Source organism: Seriola aureovittata, chromosome 2 (genome assembly GCF_021018895.1).
Source record: "Seriola aureovittata isolate HTS-2021-v1 ecotype China chromosome 2, ASM2101889v1, whole genome shotgun sequence".
NCBI lineage: Eukaryota > Metazoa > Chordata > Actinopteri > Carangiformes > Carangidae > Seriola > Seriola aureovittata.
In genome coordinates, this window is record NC_079365.1 from 14283830 (window position 1) to 14300584 (window position 16755).

Consider the following 16755-nt stretch of genomic DNA (forward strand, 5'->3'; position numbering starts at 1 on the left):
ACATCTCAAGTGCCTAAAACTCTTGCACTGTACTGTGACCCATGAGGACTCTGGTGTACTGTTGCAACAAAGTGTGTTCAAACTTCAATGTTACAGGGCAGCACAGTGTTGGTAATTACTAAGTATATAAAGGTACCAAACAAGCTGGACACCCTAACTTATGACCCTTTACTCAAGTAGCAACACCCTTTGAAAACGTAAGAAAATATGAAAATGACAATATATTGGCACATTCAAGTGAGTTTACTAATATGACTGAGATGCATATGCCAATATTTCAAAATAATAACAGCATGGCATATATTACTACTAATATATCTATCCAAACGACTGATTCTTGCAATTCAAAATATTGTGAATCATATAAAATTAACTTGGACTGAGATTTCCAGAAAAAAAAAACATTTTATTGATAGTCAACAATGCTGGGAGGTCAATTAATTCTGCTTTTAAATTAATGATGACAGTGTGGGACTGTTTGAATGATATAAATGGGTACTTTTCACATGAAATGCAAACATGACAAAATGACATTATTTTCCTCCTTTCATTCAGCTTTTTCACCGAGTACCTCTCCACACTGAAATCGGACAAAGTCCAGTACACGAGCCTGTTGACCCCTGAGGAACTGTGCTACAGTCCTGTCGGGGTCTCCCAGGAAGGTCTGAGGCAGCAGACGTGTCTCGCTTTCACCACAGGGCAGGTCATCCATGTTGCCCAGGGACACGGGGGACTCTCCCACTATGTGCTGTCCCAGCTTCCGACCTAAAGTTTCCTGCTCTGCCTCCTTTCCACCCTGGAATACGACCAGTGCACCGTATCGCCCCATGGCCACCTCAGTCTGACCGCTCACACCACCATGCACATACGAGCCGATGTGCCACTCAGCAGGGACACCGACTGTCACCGCCCGTTTCAATGACATGTTCTCACCCAGGCGTCCTGAAAAGAAAGAGGGAAACATGTTTTCAAATAACAATAATTCAAATTCCACTGAGTTAAACTGAGAAGCATTACTTCAGTGGAAAAAACTTTACTCTTACAGACCTATTGTGAGAGCCACCTGGTCTGCAAGTGAAGCTCCTTCACCCACACTGAGTTTGTTTAACTCCTCACCTGCCAGGACGCTCTGAAAACAAATGTTAGATGTTTGCAGAGTCAGAGAGTAGGACAAGTTCCTGTGGAAAAACTCTAAGTCAAAATTTTGTAAAATGCATCACACTTCTATTCAATGCCATATCAACATGGCATCACACACTGTAAGCTGTGTACAGCTTTACTGTGTAATATTGTAAGAAACTTGCATATATACATGCATATAATAAAGAATTGATGTTGTAAGATGGAGCTTGGCAGTCGAATGTTAACTTCACTGGAGGGGTTAAAGGAATAGTTTGGCATTTTGGTTATTGTGCTTATTTGCTTTCTTGCCATGAGTTCAATAAGCAGATCAATATCAATGTCGTGTCTGTTTAAGCATGAAGACAATTAGCTTAGCTTTGCATAAGACTGAAAATTGGGGAAACAGCTAGCTTGTTTTGGAAAATTTGGCCTTATTGGCACAAAACCAAATAAACATATTTTCAACAATGTCAAAATTGTGTAACTGTATTGAGTTGGCTTTAGTAATAGTGAACTGTTGTCAAAACAGGTGAATCCTTCTCCACTTTGTGTATCCATTGTTATTGAGGAAAAAATATAAATTGAAGAACTTTGTGTGACTTTACCTTGATATATCCTTTCTGGCTTTGGCTTTTATCCTGGTGGTGAGCCAAGGTGGCAAATGCCACATCCTTAACCAGCTGCTGGAACTTCTCATTGCGGGCAACAAAGTCTGTCTCACAGTTCACCTGCATCAGACAGAATATATCACTGATGGCCATCATGCCCACCAAACAGGAGACTGTTCAAGTGAAATGGTTACAGCTACCACTGGCCTTACCTCCACCATAACTGCAGCTTTATCTCCTACAAAGAGACCAATCAGACCCTCTTTGGCTTTGCGGCCCTCCAGTTTGTTAGCTTTGCTCCAGCCCTCCTTCTGAGCCTGCTCGTGTAGCCAGGTCTCTGCCTGAAGGTTTGGCAGATTTCATGAGCAACACAGTAACACAACTGCTTGTTTCTGCACCAAATCTATTATGTTTTTTTCTTTTTTAAATCACACTTTAACTGTGAGTGCAGAGGGAGATCAAGAGGGGGGTTACCTGTGCTATGTCATTATCAAACTTCTCCAGTGCTTTCTTGCAGTTAATGAAAGTGTAGCCGGTGCCTTTCCGGAGCTTCATCAGGAGGGCTTTGTCTGTTGCCAGGAGCTGACAACCTGTGTGTAGCGACTGTACATGCTGGCAGAGGCTGACCTGAGGGGGACAGATGGTAGAAGCTGTTTTATACAGAATAACTTCAAAAGCCCAGTGACCTCGGTTTACTGTGTCTTCAGCAGACAGTCAGGTGTACCTAACTTCTGCCACAAGAACTGCCACTTGAAGCAAAATATCACACAGAGATATCCTGCCACAATAATGTCTAATTAACATGAAATGTGAATTAATGAGCAAGGTAGCTCATAGAAAGTGGCCCAGTAACGATGGCTAGTAAATGAGACAGCACAGAGGCTAACGAGCAAACCTGACGGTCATTTTCTTTACGTTTGACTTAAAGTTTGAGCTGAGTGTAACGTTTAATCTGCTCACCTTTGCAACGTCTCTCGTAACTGTTCTGAATAAAAAGGATAACGACATCATCTCACCATGGAGAAGTTCCCTGTCTTATGAAAGCTCAGAATGTCATTGAACTCCACGCTGTGTAAGGATGCCGTGGAGGGCCAAATAAGTCAACGTAGTTGAGTCGATTAGTTACAGCCACCGTTCAGCGCCCTCCACAGCACGGGAGTACAGTTGCATTTCTGAGGCCATATCCACCAACTGCATTGTCCTAAAAAAAAAAAACAACAACAACACTAAAAATGATATATTTTAGTGTTCTGTCAGTATATCGTATGTTTCTGGCCTCGAAATAAGTGTTTATGAATTTGAAGATATACGTCTAAAGCAAAAGTCTAAATACAGACTTGTATCTGGTCCTTTATCCGTCTGCACCACAGCATTACAATCCCAGCTCCCCACAAGGAGTCACAAGAAACACCCAAGTGATCCTGAATGATGAAGAGGATAGAGAAAACATTTTTCTTTCAAACAGTTGTGCTCATTTTTTACAGGATTTCTTTTTTACATAAATTACTCATCATTTATTTTCTACAAATTACATTATTTTCTACAAATGTCTAGTTTTAGAAACTGGTTAGAAAATTGAAAAGCATGAATTATTTCAACATTGTCTATTTTCCATGCATTTAAAACCATCTGAATATATTCTGACCTTGTTGATATACACTGTTTGATGAATTTTGCATCTTTGCTGAGTAGTATTTGTCAGAGCAATGACCTCAACATGACCAGGGACAGGTGAACTATTCTGGGTAATCTAAACTATCTTGCATAAACCCTGTGAAAAACAGCATCTGGTCAATCTGGCAGGAGAAATAAGAAAAGGGTCCTGAAAGACTTTCTAACTTTAAATAATTTTAATTCTGGATTTCATTACTTTACTGTAAAATGCAATGGGTTGTAAAAGAAACATTTTACTTTTAATTTAATGAACACACATTATTTATCAAAAATAAATATAAAAAGTCTGAAACTGCAGTTGTTATCACAGCTCACAACTTGATATGGTCTTATTTTGATACATTAAATCACCATCTGTGTGTGAAGCAGGTGTGCAGTTTCACAGGGAGGAGACAGAAAGTTTACTTATACTTAAAAAAAAATGTTTTTAAAGTCCCAGTTTGTTCACACGTGCCATGGTTCTTCAACACCTCACACGTTTTGTTAATCCATAAATACCTCAACAGGAGCTAATGATTAAGACGTATGTCACACCTTTGTTTTTAGAGTGTTTTTATCCAAGAGACTCGATCACACTGAAGTGAGTGACACTCTGACCTGTGGGCGTGGTTAATATGAGTGATTCGTTTGGATTGGTCAGGTGAAACTTGCTATAGAAGGGAGACCATGATAAAAGTCAGTTCACCTTGTTTTCAGGGTGATGCTGAGTCAAGATGAAGGTCATTGCTGTCCTTGCACTTTTTGTGACCCTGTTCTGCCAGGGCTACAGCAGTAAGAGATTTATTTTTTTGCTCTATTATCATCATAGTCCATTATTACAGGTTTATCAATAACCATGTAATACAGATGCGAATACAAATATCACTGCATTGCTGTATCATTAAATTACCAGTCTGCCCTGTTGGCTTCCAGACTCCCTGGACTCGTGTCAGGGTCGGTGTGGTTATGGGACAGACAGTAATTTCTCCTGTCAGTGCAATGCATCCTGTGAGCGCTACAGAGACTGTTGTTCAGACTACGCTGAAATATGTAAAGGTGACAGCCAACTAATCATTACCCTTTTTCAAGACTTGTAAGATTGTAAAACAAAATTATTTGACAACCTGCATCTTTCCTGTTATCACTAGTCTGTTTCTTTTCCTTCTAGCTGGAGCCACATCTTGTAAAGGCAGATGTGGCGAGAAATACAACTCTCAGAACAAGTGCCACTGCAACTCCAAGTGCACCAAGTACAACAACTGCTGCAGCGACTACACAGACCTCTGTGACAGTAAGTCCAACCACGTGCCACCTGTAGCTGACCCCCGTCTCACGTGCCATACTGTATCTCACCACTGTTGACCCATAGCTTCTATCTGTTCGTGTTGCTTGAACAGCTATGACACCTGGTGACTTTCACATGGTGTACTCAAAATCTAAGCAGTCAGCAGTCAGACGATGAGCGCTGTATCTGCAGTTTGTGAAAATAACTTTAATATTTGTTTTAACCTTTTGTTTTTCAGTCTTTTCATCTGGATGTGTCACGGCCTAATAATGACTTTATATGCTGTCTTGCTTTGCAGTGGTAGAAAATACATTTACAAGTACATGAAAAGTGCATTTATCCACCTACTGTACTTAAGTACAATTTAATTGAGTATTTCTACTATATAGTTCTAATCCAAGTATTTCAGAGGGTAATATTGTAGTTTTTACTCCACTTTAAATATTTGACAGTTATTATTTACACAAAAAACATTTTCTACAATACATCATGTGTAAGGATTAAACCAGTGGTTCCCAAACAGTTCGGCTTCTGGAGGACAATTTGTCATCCTTCAGATTCATCTTGTGACCCTGTGAAGGGGTACGACCTCCAGGTTGGGAAACACTGACTGAACAATCTAACTGTATATGAAACAGTTAAACTTGCTCCACCTCCACCAGCTTCAACAGTAATATAATATATCAATGTATCACAGATGTTCTCTAAAATGAATACTTTTACTATTGATATTGCAGGTTACACCTTTTTACTTTCACTGAAGTAGAATTTTCAGTACATTTAATTAAGTAGTTTACATTGTGGTATAGGAACATTTACTTAAGTAAAGAATCTAAGTACTTCTTCCATTACCGTTGATTATGAGACCAGCTTCTACAGGTCAAAGCTTTCAGTATGTGACCAGCAGGTGTCACTATTGTGCTATATAACATATAGAAAGCAAACTTCCCCTGCTCCCTCTCTGTTTAGTAATGCCCAGTGGGGGAAGAACTATTCAGATCATTGATTTGATCCTTTACCTGCATTCAGAAGTTATAAGTTATAATTATAAACAAAATGAACCTACAGTAAAATATGAGAAGTACTCCGTATGGAGAATGGCCCCTCTCAAAAGTGTGTATCACTGTACTGTTGTAAAATGTATCATTACTGCTATTATTATTGACTGCAAACAGTATTTTGATGTTGTAGGTGGTCAAGTTGGAGGTCAGTTGATCTATATATATATACAGAATATATATATATATATATGTCTGATGTAAAATGTAATCCTAACACTTAATATGCAAAGTAAGTAATAACAGTAAAATAAATGTGGTGTGAAAGTATAATGTAGCATAAAATAGAAGTAATCAAATACAAGTAGCCTAAATCAAAATTTTAAATATAGTACTTAGGTAAATGCACTTTGTTATTAATTATTGTAAGTGTGTTTGTGATCTTCTACAGGTGATGGGGGAGGTGGCGGTAGTGTGATCACTGATGCTGAGATCAAGGCTGTCTCCGAGACACTTTACGCCCTGGACTCCAACAAGGCTTCAGCCTCAGAGTTGATTATTGAAGCTCAGGCTCTGGTGCCCGACTCTCAGACGAGCTCGCAGACAGATCTCTCCTCTCAGCCGTGAGCAGACAGTCTTAGTAGCACAACCTCCTCTTCTTCTTGATTCTGATGTATTTACCTCTTTTTCTGCATCACCTGTTGCTTGTGTTTGCGCTTCCAGCTTGTTCCGTTACCTGGATGAGGAGACTCTCTTCACCAGGCCCACATATGTTGCTCTCCTGGCTGTGCTGGACAACTACCAGAGGATGACTGGACAGGCGGAGGACTTCAGCCCTGAGCAGCTGGCTGAGCAGGAGGCTTTTGTCAAGGAGACCATGTCCAACACTGAGCTGGGCAGAGAGCTGTTTGCCTTCCTCTACACAAAGGGTAACTAGGTCCATGTGAAATAGCACATCCTTACACTGGTTCAGCACTGCTCACATAGAGGTGTGGTGAGGCTATTGCTCTGGCGCAGGGGTTCTCAAAGTCTGACACTGTGGGAAACCCCACCTCAGACAAAACTGAGAGTCAGTGCATTATCTGTGGGCTACAACTTACAACTTGAGCCCTGTTTTTATTTAGACTTTATTTGTTTACATTTGTCAAACTGGCACCAGTAAAGGACCAGTGTGTAGGATTTAGTGGCATCTAGTGGCAAGGTTGCAGGTTGCAACCAACTGAATACCCCTCTCCTCAGCCATCTGTTTCCAAGCGCGCAGATCGGAGAACCTACGGTGGCCCTCAGCTAACATAAAAACACCAAAGCCCCTTTCTAGAGCCAGTGTTTGCGGTGTCCACTCTGGGCTACTGTAGAAACAGTCTTAGTTTCAGGTGATTATACACAAATGAAAACATAATTATGAATATTACATTCCATTTCTGACACAATACGTCCCCTAAATCCTACAACTGGTCCCTGCCGAATTAGAAATGAGCAGTCCCTGTTTGTGCTGTACCCGTGGATGTACAGACAGACATCACTTGATTACTTTGATATTGATGAAAACTTAAAAACAAGATTTGTGGGCTAATTCTGGAGCTACTATAAGAGTGTGTGAGAGTCTCCCTCTAGCTTCCACAGATGGAAAACCTCTGCCCTTGTGTTTAAAATGAATCTTATTCTCCATTTTAAGGTGTCTATGCATCAGAGGAAGAGTTCATTCAGGATCTGAAGATGATGTGGTTCGGTCTGTACTCCCGCAACAACAACAAAATGGACTCCAGTGGCTTTGAACACATCTTTGCAGGTTTGGACAGAGCAGATGTCTTTGAAACACCATAAATGTCTTAAAAAGGAACATTTCATGTGTTTAAAAAATAACTATATCCTGTGTGGTAGGAGAGGTCAAGGGAGGAAAGGTGTCTGGTTTCCACAACTGGATCCAGTTTTATCTTCTTGAAAAGAGGGGACAGCTGAACTACTACAGCCACAGCTTCAACGGGCCTGTAAGCATCCACGATAAAAATGACGACATGGTGGTTTGTGTTGCGACATATGAGGCACTCCCTTCATTTTCTTTCTTTCTGTCACTCTCAGTGGACTACCTACCCTGACGTCATGGGAATGCAGTTCATGTGGGGAGGCTACTTCAAGCAGGTCGGCTCTGCAGTCATCGGCTGCAGCCCTGAATTTGACTTTGCCATTTACAGCCTCTGCTACATCACTCGCCCTGGAAAACAGTGAGTAAATCTACACGTCTTCTGATGTCCTTGATGATCGTTTCTGATTTCATTTTTTTTAATTTTATTGTCCATCTTCCTCAGGTGTCGTCTGAGCCTGGGAGGAAAGGAGCTCATTATCCAAACTTACACCTGGGATAAATCTTTCTACGGTGAAGGGAAGAAGTTCATTGGTTCCGCCTTTCCCGCAACCCCCAGGAACTGAAGCTGCCATCTGCTAACCAATAAGCAACATATAGAAAAGTCTGCCTGTCTGTCTGTCATTAGGCTCATTATGTAAATGCTTTGAAATAATATTCCCAACAGAAGCACTTATCTCAGTGAGTACTCATAATAATCAAAATAATCTGAACAATTAATCTATCTTAAAATGCTGGTTCTTTTGTTTGAAGTGCTCCAGAAGTTGCCCACCCAGACACACGCATAGCCACTTGCATGAATAAAACAGTAAACCAGACAGTTGATTAATCTGCAGTGAAACATTTCTGAGCAGTCTTACAGAGCATGAGAATGTGGTGCTCTCCCAGGGGCACGATCAAACTGTGCCTAATGGGGCAAAAAATGGGCGTTTACACACTCTGAGCGGGCACAATACTGACACCAACCCTTCAGTAGTAAGAGCATGTGTGCATTTGACACAATTGCTTATTGTCCTTTATAACAGCAAAACAAAACCCCCCCAAAAAAACTAACAAAATGCAGGCTTTTGCAGTATGAACTATGGAAACAAAAAGACATTAACAGATCCTGTTCTGCTTGACCTGCTCTGAACAGTAGCCACCAGCTAAACCTGTTCTTATCAGCTGTCCATAAAGCTGTGCGTGTAACTCCCCAGTGTGGGGTTAAGTGTGTGTGTGTGTGTGTGTGTGTATGTGTGCGTGTGTGTGTGTGTGTATTTGTGTGTGTGTGTGTGCCTGTGTGAATGGTTGCATCCTACAGGGTGTGTGTGTGTGTGTGTGTGTGTGTGTGTGTGTGTGTGTGTGTGTGTGTGTGTGTGTGTGTGTGTGTGTGTGTGTCCAGCTGGGATGGGGGTTGATTTTCCTCTTTCACTCATCTAGGGTGACTAACAGGATAAATTCTGGTCTGCCGACAGAACAGGGGGACACACTTGCAGCCCTGTTTAAAGAAAGTATTACAGGAGATGGATCTGCCACTGATCCCATTGTCCACCAGTCTGTGTGCATTCATGCAAAACAAGAGCACAAGACCAGTCAGTTTGCAGGGAAACCCCGGCCTTCAGCAATTCATCTGATTTTGGCCTCACATGCAGTCTAAGTGTTGCAGCAACATGACAATAAAGTGAGCCCCGGGAAGAATTTCTCTTGCTGTTTTGTCAGACAATATTACATTTTCTGAGCTGGTGACTCTAGAAATTAGAAGAGTAAATCTTCTCTCTTTTCACACTGCCCTCTTTTTAAAGCCCCAATGGAATCAAATTAAATCACAGTGGGGCAAATAAAAGAAAAAAAGATTCAATTGTTTCTTTTGTCACTCACACAACTTCATAATCGAATTATAGCTGGCCACCCGCCAGCATGTCCCCGCATCTCCCCCAAATGGGCTTCTCCTGGCAAATCTTGTGAGCCACCTGACTTTTGTTTTGTAATTATATTATCCCGCTCTCCCTTTGGCGTGTTGCGGCTAATGGCTGCGCGGGCTAGCCCAGCTGCACATGCAGAAACAAAGCTGCTTATGGGGCCAGACAATGGACCCGTGGAAAAGGGACGCCTGAAGGCGGTCAGCCAATGAGCACGCACAACAGGGGGCCAACAGAGGGTTTAGGGTAGGGTTAAGGGGGTTTAGAGGTTCAGGCAGAGAGGGGGGGGTGTCTATTTTACCCAGTAGTGGGGTCCATCAATGAGATGGTTAGTAGAAGGACACATGGTCAACATCACCCCTGTCTCCCCAGGGTCGGTGCTGGGCTGGAGGGAGGTTCAAGTTTGGCTTAGATGCTGGTCATTTCTAAAGTTGATGGGGGACCATGAAATACAGAGCAACGTTCATTCTCTGGAGTTTTTTGTTTGCTTTCTGAACAATTTGATGACTGCATTGTCATTGGTTTACCATAGGTATACATTTCGAAATGGACACAGTCACATGCAGAGTGAGAGATACAATCTGACCTTGTTAGACTATTGCTGCAGTAAAAGTATATCTGAGGCTGCTGATATTGTAGTAAGAAAAAGATTTTTGATTGCTGCACATGTAATCTATCCTCATCCCTAAGTGTGAGCACACACACACACACACACACACACAAACACACTGACACACACACGCACACACTCCTCATGCTGTGGTGTCGACATCTCTCTGAGGACTTCCAGTATGACAGATGGACAAAGCCCACTGTCCCCCACTATCACACACAGAAACACTGGGGATTTAGAGGAAGGTCATGTTTGTGTGTGTACTGGAGTGAAGTTTTATCTGTCCTCCATTTAAAAAAAAAAAATTATAATAAACTAAATTCCCATCTCACAAACATACCTAGAGAAGGTGAGGGAGGGACTGTCCTCTGAGCAAAGTGAACATGCTGAGTGAGCCGAGCAGCCAGTGGAGAATAGATGAGCATCTGAGCCACAGACTGTTAAGATAAGAGATATGTTTAAGAGAAGGCCATCTGCAGGATGGCCTCATCATGTGTGGCCAGCACTGAGGGACCTGGGGACATTATGGCATACATACAGTATTGCTCTTGAGCACCACTTGTGGAACATGAAGAATGGACGACGTGCAGTAAGTGGGTCAAACTGGAAGTAGAAATGATAAAGAAGCAGTTTTGTCAAGACAGACTTGTTATTTATCAAACTGGGATGCAACTCATACCTCTAAGATGAAATAAAAAGCGAATTCCGTTTTCTATAAGTATCATAAAATGTGTTGTGTGTGTGCATGTGCGTGTGTGTGTCTGTGTCTGTGTGTGTGTGTGTGTGTGTGTGTGTGTGTGTGTGTGTGTGTGTGTGTGTGTGTATGCAATGGGGACACAGAGCCTCAGCTATCATATTCCCCTGCCAGTTCCACTCTGGGGATGGAAGAGGCCTAGCTCTGCTATTCCCATTTCAGGCTGCAGGTGTGGAATAGGACAGGCAGAGACCCGGGGGTGGGGGGTGTCGGCCTGGGAATGATCGGGGAGGCAGAAACACGTACTTTAGGTGTGCAGATTATCTTGTAAAATGCCTCAGGCCTCTCATGTAGAGCTAAATCTAAACCCTAAAGCACATATATTCTCTCTATAGACCCAGTCTACAACCCCTACAACCTGAATTAAGTTTATTATTTCATATAGTGCGGAACCAAAAGTGAACAAAGTGATCTTTTCTTCTGGTATTTTTTGCAAGTTTGAGTACACAGGTACTGCCTCCTGGAAATAGCCATATGCCTTCACTCAAAAAGGTGAAATACTAAATCATCTGAAATCTTTCATATTACACGTAATTTAAATAGCCTTTCTACAGCATTAAAAAAAACCCTTCCAATATTGAACGATATTGATAAGTAAAAACATTCATGGGTGTCACATAGAAACATTCAGTACGAGTCATGGTGCTTTAAGCTTCAAAATACAGAAGCCTTGCACCCAAATCCTTCAGAGAGAAGGGGGTGACATGAGTCATATTATTGATGTAACTGCACACCTCATGTGACCAAACATACCCCGTCTGGTCAGAACTGCCTCCTGGGTGAGATGAACTTGTTCAACAGCTTATCTCCGCAGTGCGGAGGGATGGATGGCTGGAAGAGGGGATGGAGCAAACACCTGCTCACACGCAACTTCAAGCTGTCACATACAGTTAGGCTCAGCCGCCTGAGCGCGTCTCCCCTCCGCTCAATGCAAACGTGCCGCGGATTTGGCGGCCGCCCTCGCAAAGCAACAAAGACCCGGGCCTCTCCTGTTTGTGTTTCAGTGAGCTTATGCACATCTCTCTGACCCTCCACATAGGCTACACACACACACACACACACACACACACACACACACACACACACACACACACACACACACACACACACACACGCAGAGGCGACGAGCCACGGGCCGGCCACGCGCAAGCTCAGGCGCGTCAGCAGGAGTGTTGGATGGAGTGGGAGGAGGAGGAGGAGCTTCTTTACCGTGGAGGTTTAAAACCCAGAGCCCCCGCAGAGTGACCCGCACTGAGACAGACAGACTCTGTGGGACAGCACCGAACTTCAGCACTGGTTCATGGGCAGAGAGACCAAACTGTGATCCGAGGAGGACAGAATATCAAACGTCTTGAAGAAGTCCCGGAACACTTCAGCACCGGTAAACTTTATACTCGTATTATTCATGTAATTGATGCAGCCTAGACTCAAACTTCTTTAACATTTTAGTTCTGATCTTTTACATCTTTTCTTCAGTTTTTGTCATGTGGTGAACCGCAATTTTAATCCTCCAGCTTTTGTGTCCAACTGAAACAACATAGAAAGTCAACAGGCAGTGAATATATCTAATGAAAAAAAGTATAAAAGGCTTATCTCAATATGCTTCAGTCGATATTTAGCAAATAGCTGCTCAAGCACGCAATTTGTGGCGAGACATTAATATTTCTGGCTTTTGAAAAGTCTATTTCAATTCAATCTGAGTCCTCTGTCACTGATCTGGGGGATGTCGATCTTTCATTTAATCCCACGGTCGTCGCTTCATCCGCGGAGCAAATCCTGTGATGCCCCAGATTGAAGTCCTGTCAGTGACTTGATCTCGCCGGGGCATTACCAGTTCACAAGTTGACCGGGATTACCCGGAGAGAGGAGAGGAGACAGAGGGGCAGACAACGTGGAAAAATAGATAATGCATATATGAAAAACAAATAGCCATCATATGCGATAAAGGTGTTAAAGTCAGTCAGCCTGTGTGTAATGTTTCGACCAATCAGAATGTGGCTAAGGAGGGAACTGTCCGGTGCTGAAACACTGAGCCCGTTTTGAACACTGCTGAGAATCAGAATAGTTTTAGTTTTTTATATAAAGTTATTACTCTTTATTATTGATATGCGTTATTATTGATGTTATTTATACTCACTGGCTCCTAATTTAGCCGTTTAACCACCTCATTAAAATATGATTTGACATTAAAAAAAGCTTACTTCTTAAGTTTGATTCAGTTAACATTTAGAACATTTAAATAATATTTATGTGCATTTTATTGCCTACATGAAAGTCTTTTTTACACTGCCAGGATAAACTAGTGTAGAAACACTGAATCATTTCTTTTTCTATTGGCCTAGAGGTGGCCTACTCTTATTTAAACATATTGAGTCTTAAAATACTGGAATCTATTGTCTATAAAATCCCCACCAAGTCTAAGTTTTTAATCATAGAGTGCAAACTTCTGCACGTTGCTAAACCCCAAAACCTCTAGAAAAAGGTAAAGAGGGCATGACCTCAGGTTTTCAGTGGTAGCTAAACAGCCCTGTAATAAATTAATTATCAGTAACAAGCCTTTCACATCAAACCAGGGAAAAGAAAGCATTTATTGTGAGCTGATTTATACTCAGATACTTGAATGCCACCAATGCTTCATATTAGCGTAAACCATAAATCGAGATATTTTACCACATAACTGTATCGTCACAGTAGATTAGAGCAGTCATAGATAACTTTAGGCTGTGGTGAGCAAAGGCATGAGGTGTCTGCACTAAAGTAAAGTAAAAGTATTCATTAGAGTCAACTGTGTGGTGTTGGTAGATTAATCTATAACAATGCATCATATTTCATAAACTGTGCTTGTATGTAAAATTTAAACATGTTAAGTAACTAGTACCTGTCAGATAAATGTATTGGGACAGCATTTATAGAGCCAATTGACCTCTCAAAGCACTTGACAATGTGTGTTTCATTCACCCATTCACACACACATTCATACAATGATGGTGCAGCATCAGAAGCAGTTGGGGTTCAGTGTCTTGCTCAAGGACACTTCAACAATTTGGGATACTGGGGTTTTCCTCTGACATGCAGTGGAGAAGAAGAAGTGTAAGAGTGTAAGGATATATATTTACAACAGTAATGAGGATGATTTGTCAGCCTGTCAGTGTGTGCACCGAGGCGGATGTGTTTAACAAAGATGTTTTCTTTTTTTCTACAGTACTATGATGATTAAGCCGTATGTGAGACAAGGCGAGGGAGAGGAGGTCGTCAGCCCTCTGCAGTGGATGGATGAAGACATGAGCTCACCTGATGGAGACACATCAGTCTCATCACATCACTACAGAGCAAGTGGAACAAACCCACAGGTCAGGGAGATGGGGAGTGAGGATGCGGAGGAAGACGAAGAGGACGAAGAGGAAGGGCAGGAGGATGAAAACAAATCCAAACGGCGAGGGCCCAAGAAAAAGCGCATGACCAAAGCACGGCAGGAGCGTTTCCGTGCCAGGCGTGTAAAGGCTAACGCCAGGGAGCGCTCACGTATGCATGGTCTAAATGATGCTCTGGAGAACCTGCGCACTATCATGCCCTGTCACTCCAAAACCCAGAAACTGTCCAAGATTGAGACATTACGGCTGGCTCGCAACTACATCTGTGCTCTGTCTGAGGCCCTGGAGGGAGGCCTGTCCACAGAGAGCAGGTCCTTCATGGAGACACTGTGTAAGGGACTCTCTCAGCCCACCACCAACCTGGTGGCCGGCTGCTTGCAGCTGGGACCAACTCCCGGCGCTGGGATGAGACCTGAGGACAGACACGGTGTTCGGGCACCACCTCCTCCTCTTGGTGGCATGGTGAGCTATTCCTCTCCAGGCCTGCCAAGTCCGCCGTATGGTACGTTTGACTCTGCTCACCTGCTTCACCTGAGGGCGATGAAAGGAGGATCGTATGAGAATCACTCGCCACATGAGTATAACGCTGGCGGTGTGGGGACCCCTCCCTACGACGGTCCTCCCACACCACCCCTGAGCATCAGCAGTAACTTGGTGCCCAAACAGGAGCCTTCACCCCATTACCCACCCCCACACCACTACTCCCCTTCCCCTGTGGAGCAGGGCCTGTATCAGACTCAGAGCGGCTATGACGTACACTTGGAGGGGCCATACAACACCTACCATCCACCACACATGCCCCCCCGACACATAACCTCCGTCTACAGAGACTAAAGAGGATCAGCAGAGTGGATCCTGCTTCATCCAGCAGTACACCCTGACTGGTCGAGTCCAGTCTCTGATCATTCATGAACACTGACTGATGCTGATGTCTCTCAGACTTTAAGGCCGAGGGATCGATCTTTCTCAGTAGACAGACTGCTAGTAGAACGGTAGAATAAAAATGGTTTTAAATGTGTGGAGCACTTGCACAGTAGACTAGCACTGCTGAACATTGTTAATATTAGAAAATACTTGACTTAAACCAACACACTTTCTTAAAAAAAAATGTTTACCAAATAAGACCCCGCAGGTCCTAACAGGAAATCTTGCTTTGGGCCATTTTGACCAGATGTCCTGTTTTTTGTAAAATAAGCACTTCTTCTTTAGCTTTGGTAACACCAGATATTCTACATAAATTAAAGTATTTTTATTTATTCTCTAATTTAATACAGTATATATGGACTTTAATCTGATGTGCAGGTGTCTGGTTTTCCTTTTGTAAATATCTGTGGTCAAGACTTCCTCTTTCTTTGTTACTTAGACTGATAGTTTGTCCCTTATACTATTTTTCTTTTGTGTCCAGTTTTCTTTGTTGGGTATTATTTCATGTTTTGCACTGGAAACACAGTCAGAGGTAGATTTGCCAGCACAATGTAACTGATTTTTGGAAGGTGTCTGCATCTTAAGACATAAGGTGTCTTATGGACGGAGAAAAACAAACTGGAAGAAAATACGTGGGGAGTGATTGGATTAGCGATCAAGGCGAAGATGCAAAAAAATAGCATTCTCAGGTTAACATTGTGAAAATGAATATCTAACTTCCAACAGATTTTGCATTGGATTTCATGTTTTTTTTCTTAAGACTCTGTCATTTTGTTTCTTTTGGAAAAATTGATGTTATTAAAACATTAAAAATTCAATCAGTCCATGAATTCTCTGTTTACTTTTTGTTAAAGTGGTTAATACTGAAGGATGGATGGATGGATGAACTGATGGATGGATGGACGGACGGATGGATGAACTGATGGATGGATGGATGGATGGATGGATGCAGATCCTGTTTGTCTCTCATTTTTCTCTCCAGGCCTTGGTGGTTTAGCTGCACTAATCCTTTGGCCGTCTTTTAATGAAAGGACGGATGTGCGAGGCAGGATTGTGAGATAAAGCTTTATGATTAACGTGGCTGCCCGGCTACAAAGACTTTCTTCTTCACTGACACTGGGATGGCATAATCCTGGTCTGACATCCACTCGAACCACTACTTAACATTCGTAATAAACACATGTCTGTACATTTATACCTTGACCTCTCAAATACACACAGGAACGTACATCTAAATTAAGATTTATATGATTGGAGAAGCCTGACATTCCCCTTTTGTGATGGGAAACAGGAGTGAATCTAATGATTAAAAAGTAACTGAGAAACATTTGATGGCAAAAGGTGGAAAAGAGAAATAAGAAACCTATAATATAAAGAACAGGTGACTGAGCAGAAATATAAAAGTTTAGACATGTACTAAAAGTGGAGAAGACGATTAGAATAAAAAGCAAAGATCTGATCTAAGAGCAGCCACTTCTTGTGCTTCACAGTCCATGTTGGTCAGTGTGAAGGCCACCCATCGAGAGGTCAGTACGAAGGGGTCACAAGGTCTCACTGGGTCATGACTCACTGGTGGGAATGGTCTGAAAGAGTCATGGTCACCAGTTGCATCATCATTTTTCTGGTAAAATGTACCTTTCTGTGAATTTCTGCACAATCTCCTCATGT

At 42.3% G+C, this 16755-nt stretch overlaps 3 protein-coding genes across 3 annotated transcripts; 2 read left to right on the forward strand and 1 right to left on the reverse strand.

Moving 5' to 3' along the window:
* Window positions 1–224: 224 nt before the first annotated feature.
* tsfm (Ts translation elongation factor, mitochondrial) lies at window positions 225–2842 on the reverse strand. The gene is made up of 6 exons (XM_056405373.1): window positions 2691–2842; window positions 2205–2357; window positions 1943–2071; window positions 1728–1850; window positions 1048–1129; window positions 225–942 (listed from the first exon to the last, which is right to left on the reverse strand). Exons 1-6 carry the CDS (start codon window positions 2739–2741, stop codon window positions 548–550), a joined length of 933 nt encoding a protein of 310 aa, XP_056261348.1. The 5' UTR covers window positions 2742–2842; the 3' UTR covers window positions 225–547.
* Window positions 2843–4117: 1275 nt separating this feature from the next.
* endou (endonuclease, polyU-specific) lies at window positions 4118–8557 on the forward strand. The gene is made up of 9 exons (XM_056403825.1): window positions 4118–4175; window positions 4317–4439; window positions 4552–4674; window positions 6118–6289; window positions 6390–6595; window positions 7342–7455; window positions 7548–7654; window positions 7746–7888; window positions 7973–8557. The coding sequence occupies exons 1-9, from the start codon at window positions 4118–4120 to the stop codon at window positions 8091–8093; spliced, it is 1167 nt and encodes a 388-aa protein (XP_056259800.1). The 3' UTR covers window positions 8094–8557.
* Window positions 8558–12067: 3510 nt separating this feature from the next.
* LOC130185314 (neurogenic differentiation factor 4-like) lies at window positions 12068–15905 on the forward strand. The gene is made up of 2 exons (XM_056401708.1): window positions 12068–12173; window positions 13995–15905. Exon 2 carries the CDS (start codon window positions 13999–14001, stop codon window positions 14995–14997), a length of 999 nt encoding a protein of 332 aa, XP_056257683.1. The 5' UTR covers window positions 12068–12173; window positions 13995–13998; the 3' UTR covers window positions 14998–15905.
* Window positions 15906–16755: the final 850 nt, after the last annotated feature.

What these genes read in the sequence shown, in the direction of transcription:
- tsfm (XM_056405373.1), bottom strand. Translation starts at nt 2,741, where the DNA reads ATGATGTCGTTATCCTTTTTATTCAGAACAGTTACGAGAGACGTTGCA. An exon ending in TTGATAATGACATAGCACAG is followed by an intron (nt 2,072 to 2,204) that starts GTAACCCCCCTC and finishes CCAAACCTTCAG; the next exon opens with GCAGAGACCTGGCTACACGA. An exon ending in GCCAGAAAGGATATATCAAG is followed by an intron (nt 1,130 to 1,727) that starts GTAAAGTCACAC and finishes ATTTGTTTTCAG; the next exon opens with AGCGTCCTGGCAGGTGAGGA.
- endou (XM_056403825.1), top strand. Translation starts at nt 4,118, where the DNA reads ATGAAGGTCATTGCTGTCCTTGCACTTTTTGTGACCCTGTTCTGCCAG. An exon ending in CTACGCTGAAATATGTAAAG is followed by an intron (nt 4,440 to 4,551) that starts GTGACAGCCAAC and finishes TTTTCCTTCTAG; the next exon opens with CTGGAGCCACATCTTGTAAA. An exon ending in CTACACAGACCTCTGTGACA is followed by an intron (nt 4,675 to 6,117) that starts GTAAGTCCAACC and finishes GATCTTCTACAG; the next exon opens with GTGATGGGGGAGGTGGCGGT.
- LOC130185314 (XM_056401708.1), top strand. Translation starts at nt 13,999, where the DNA reads ATGATGATTAAGCCGTATGTGAGACAAGGCGAGGGAGAGGAGGTCGTC.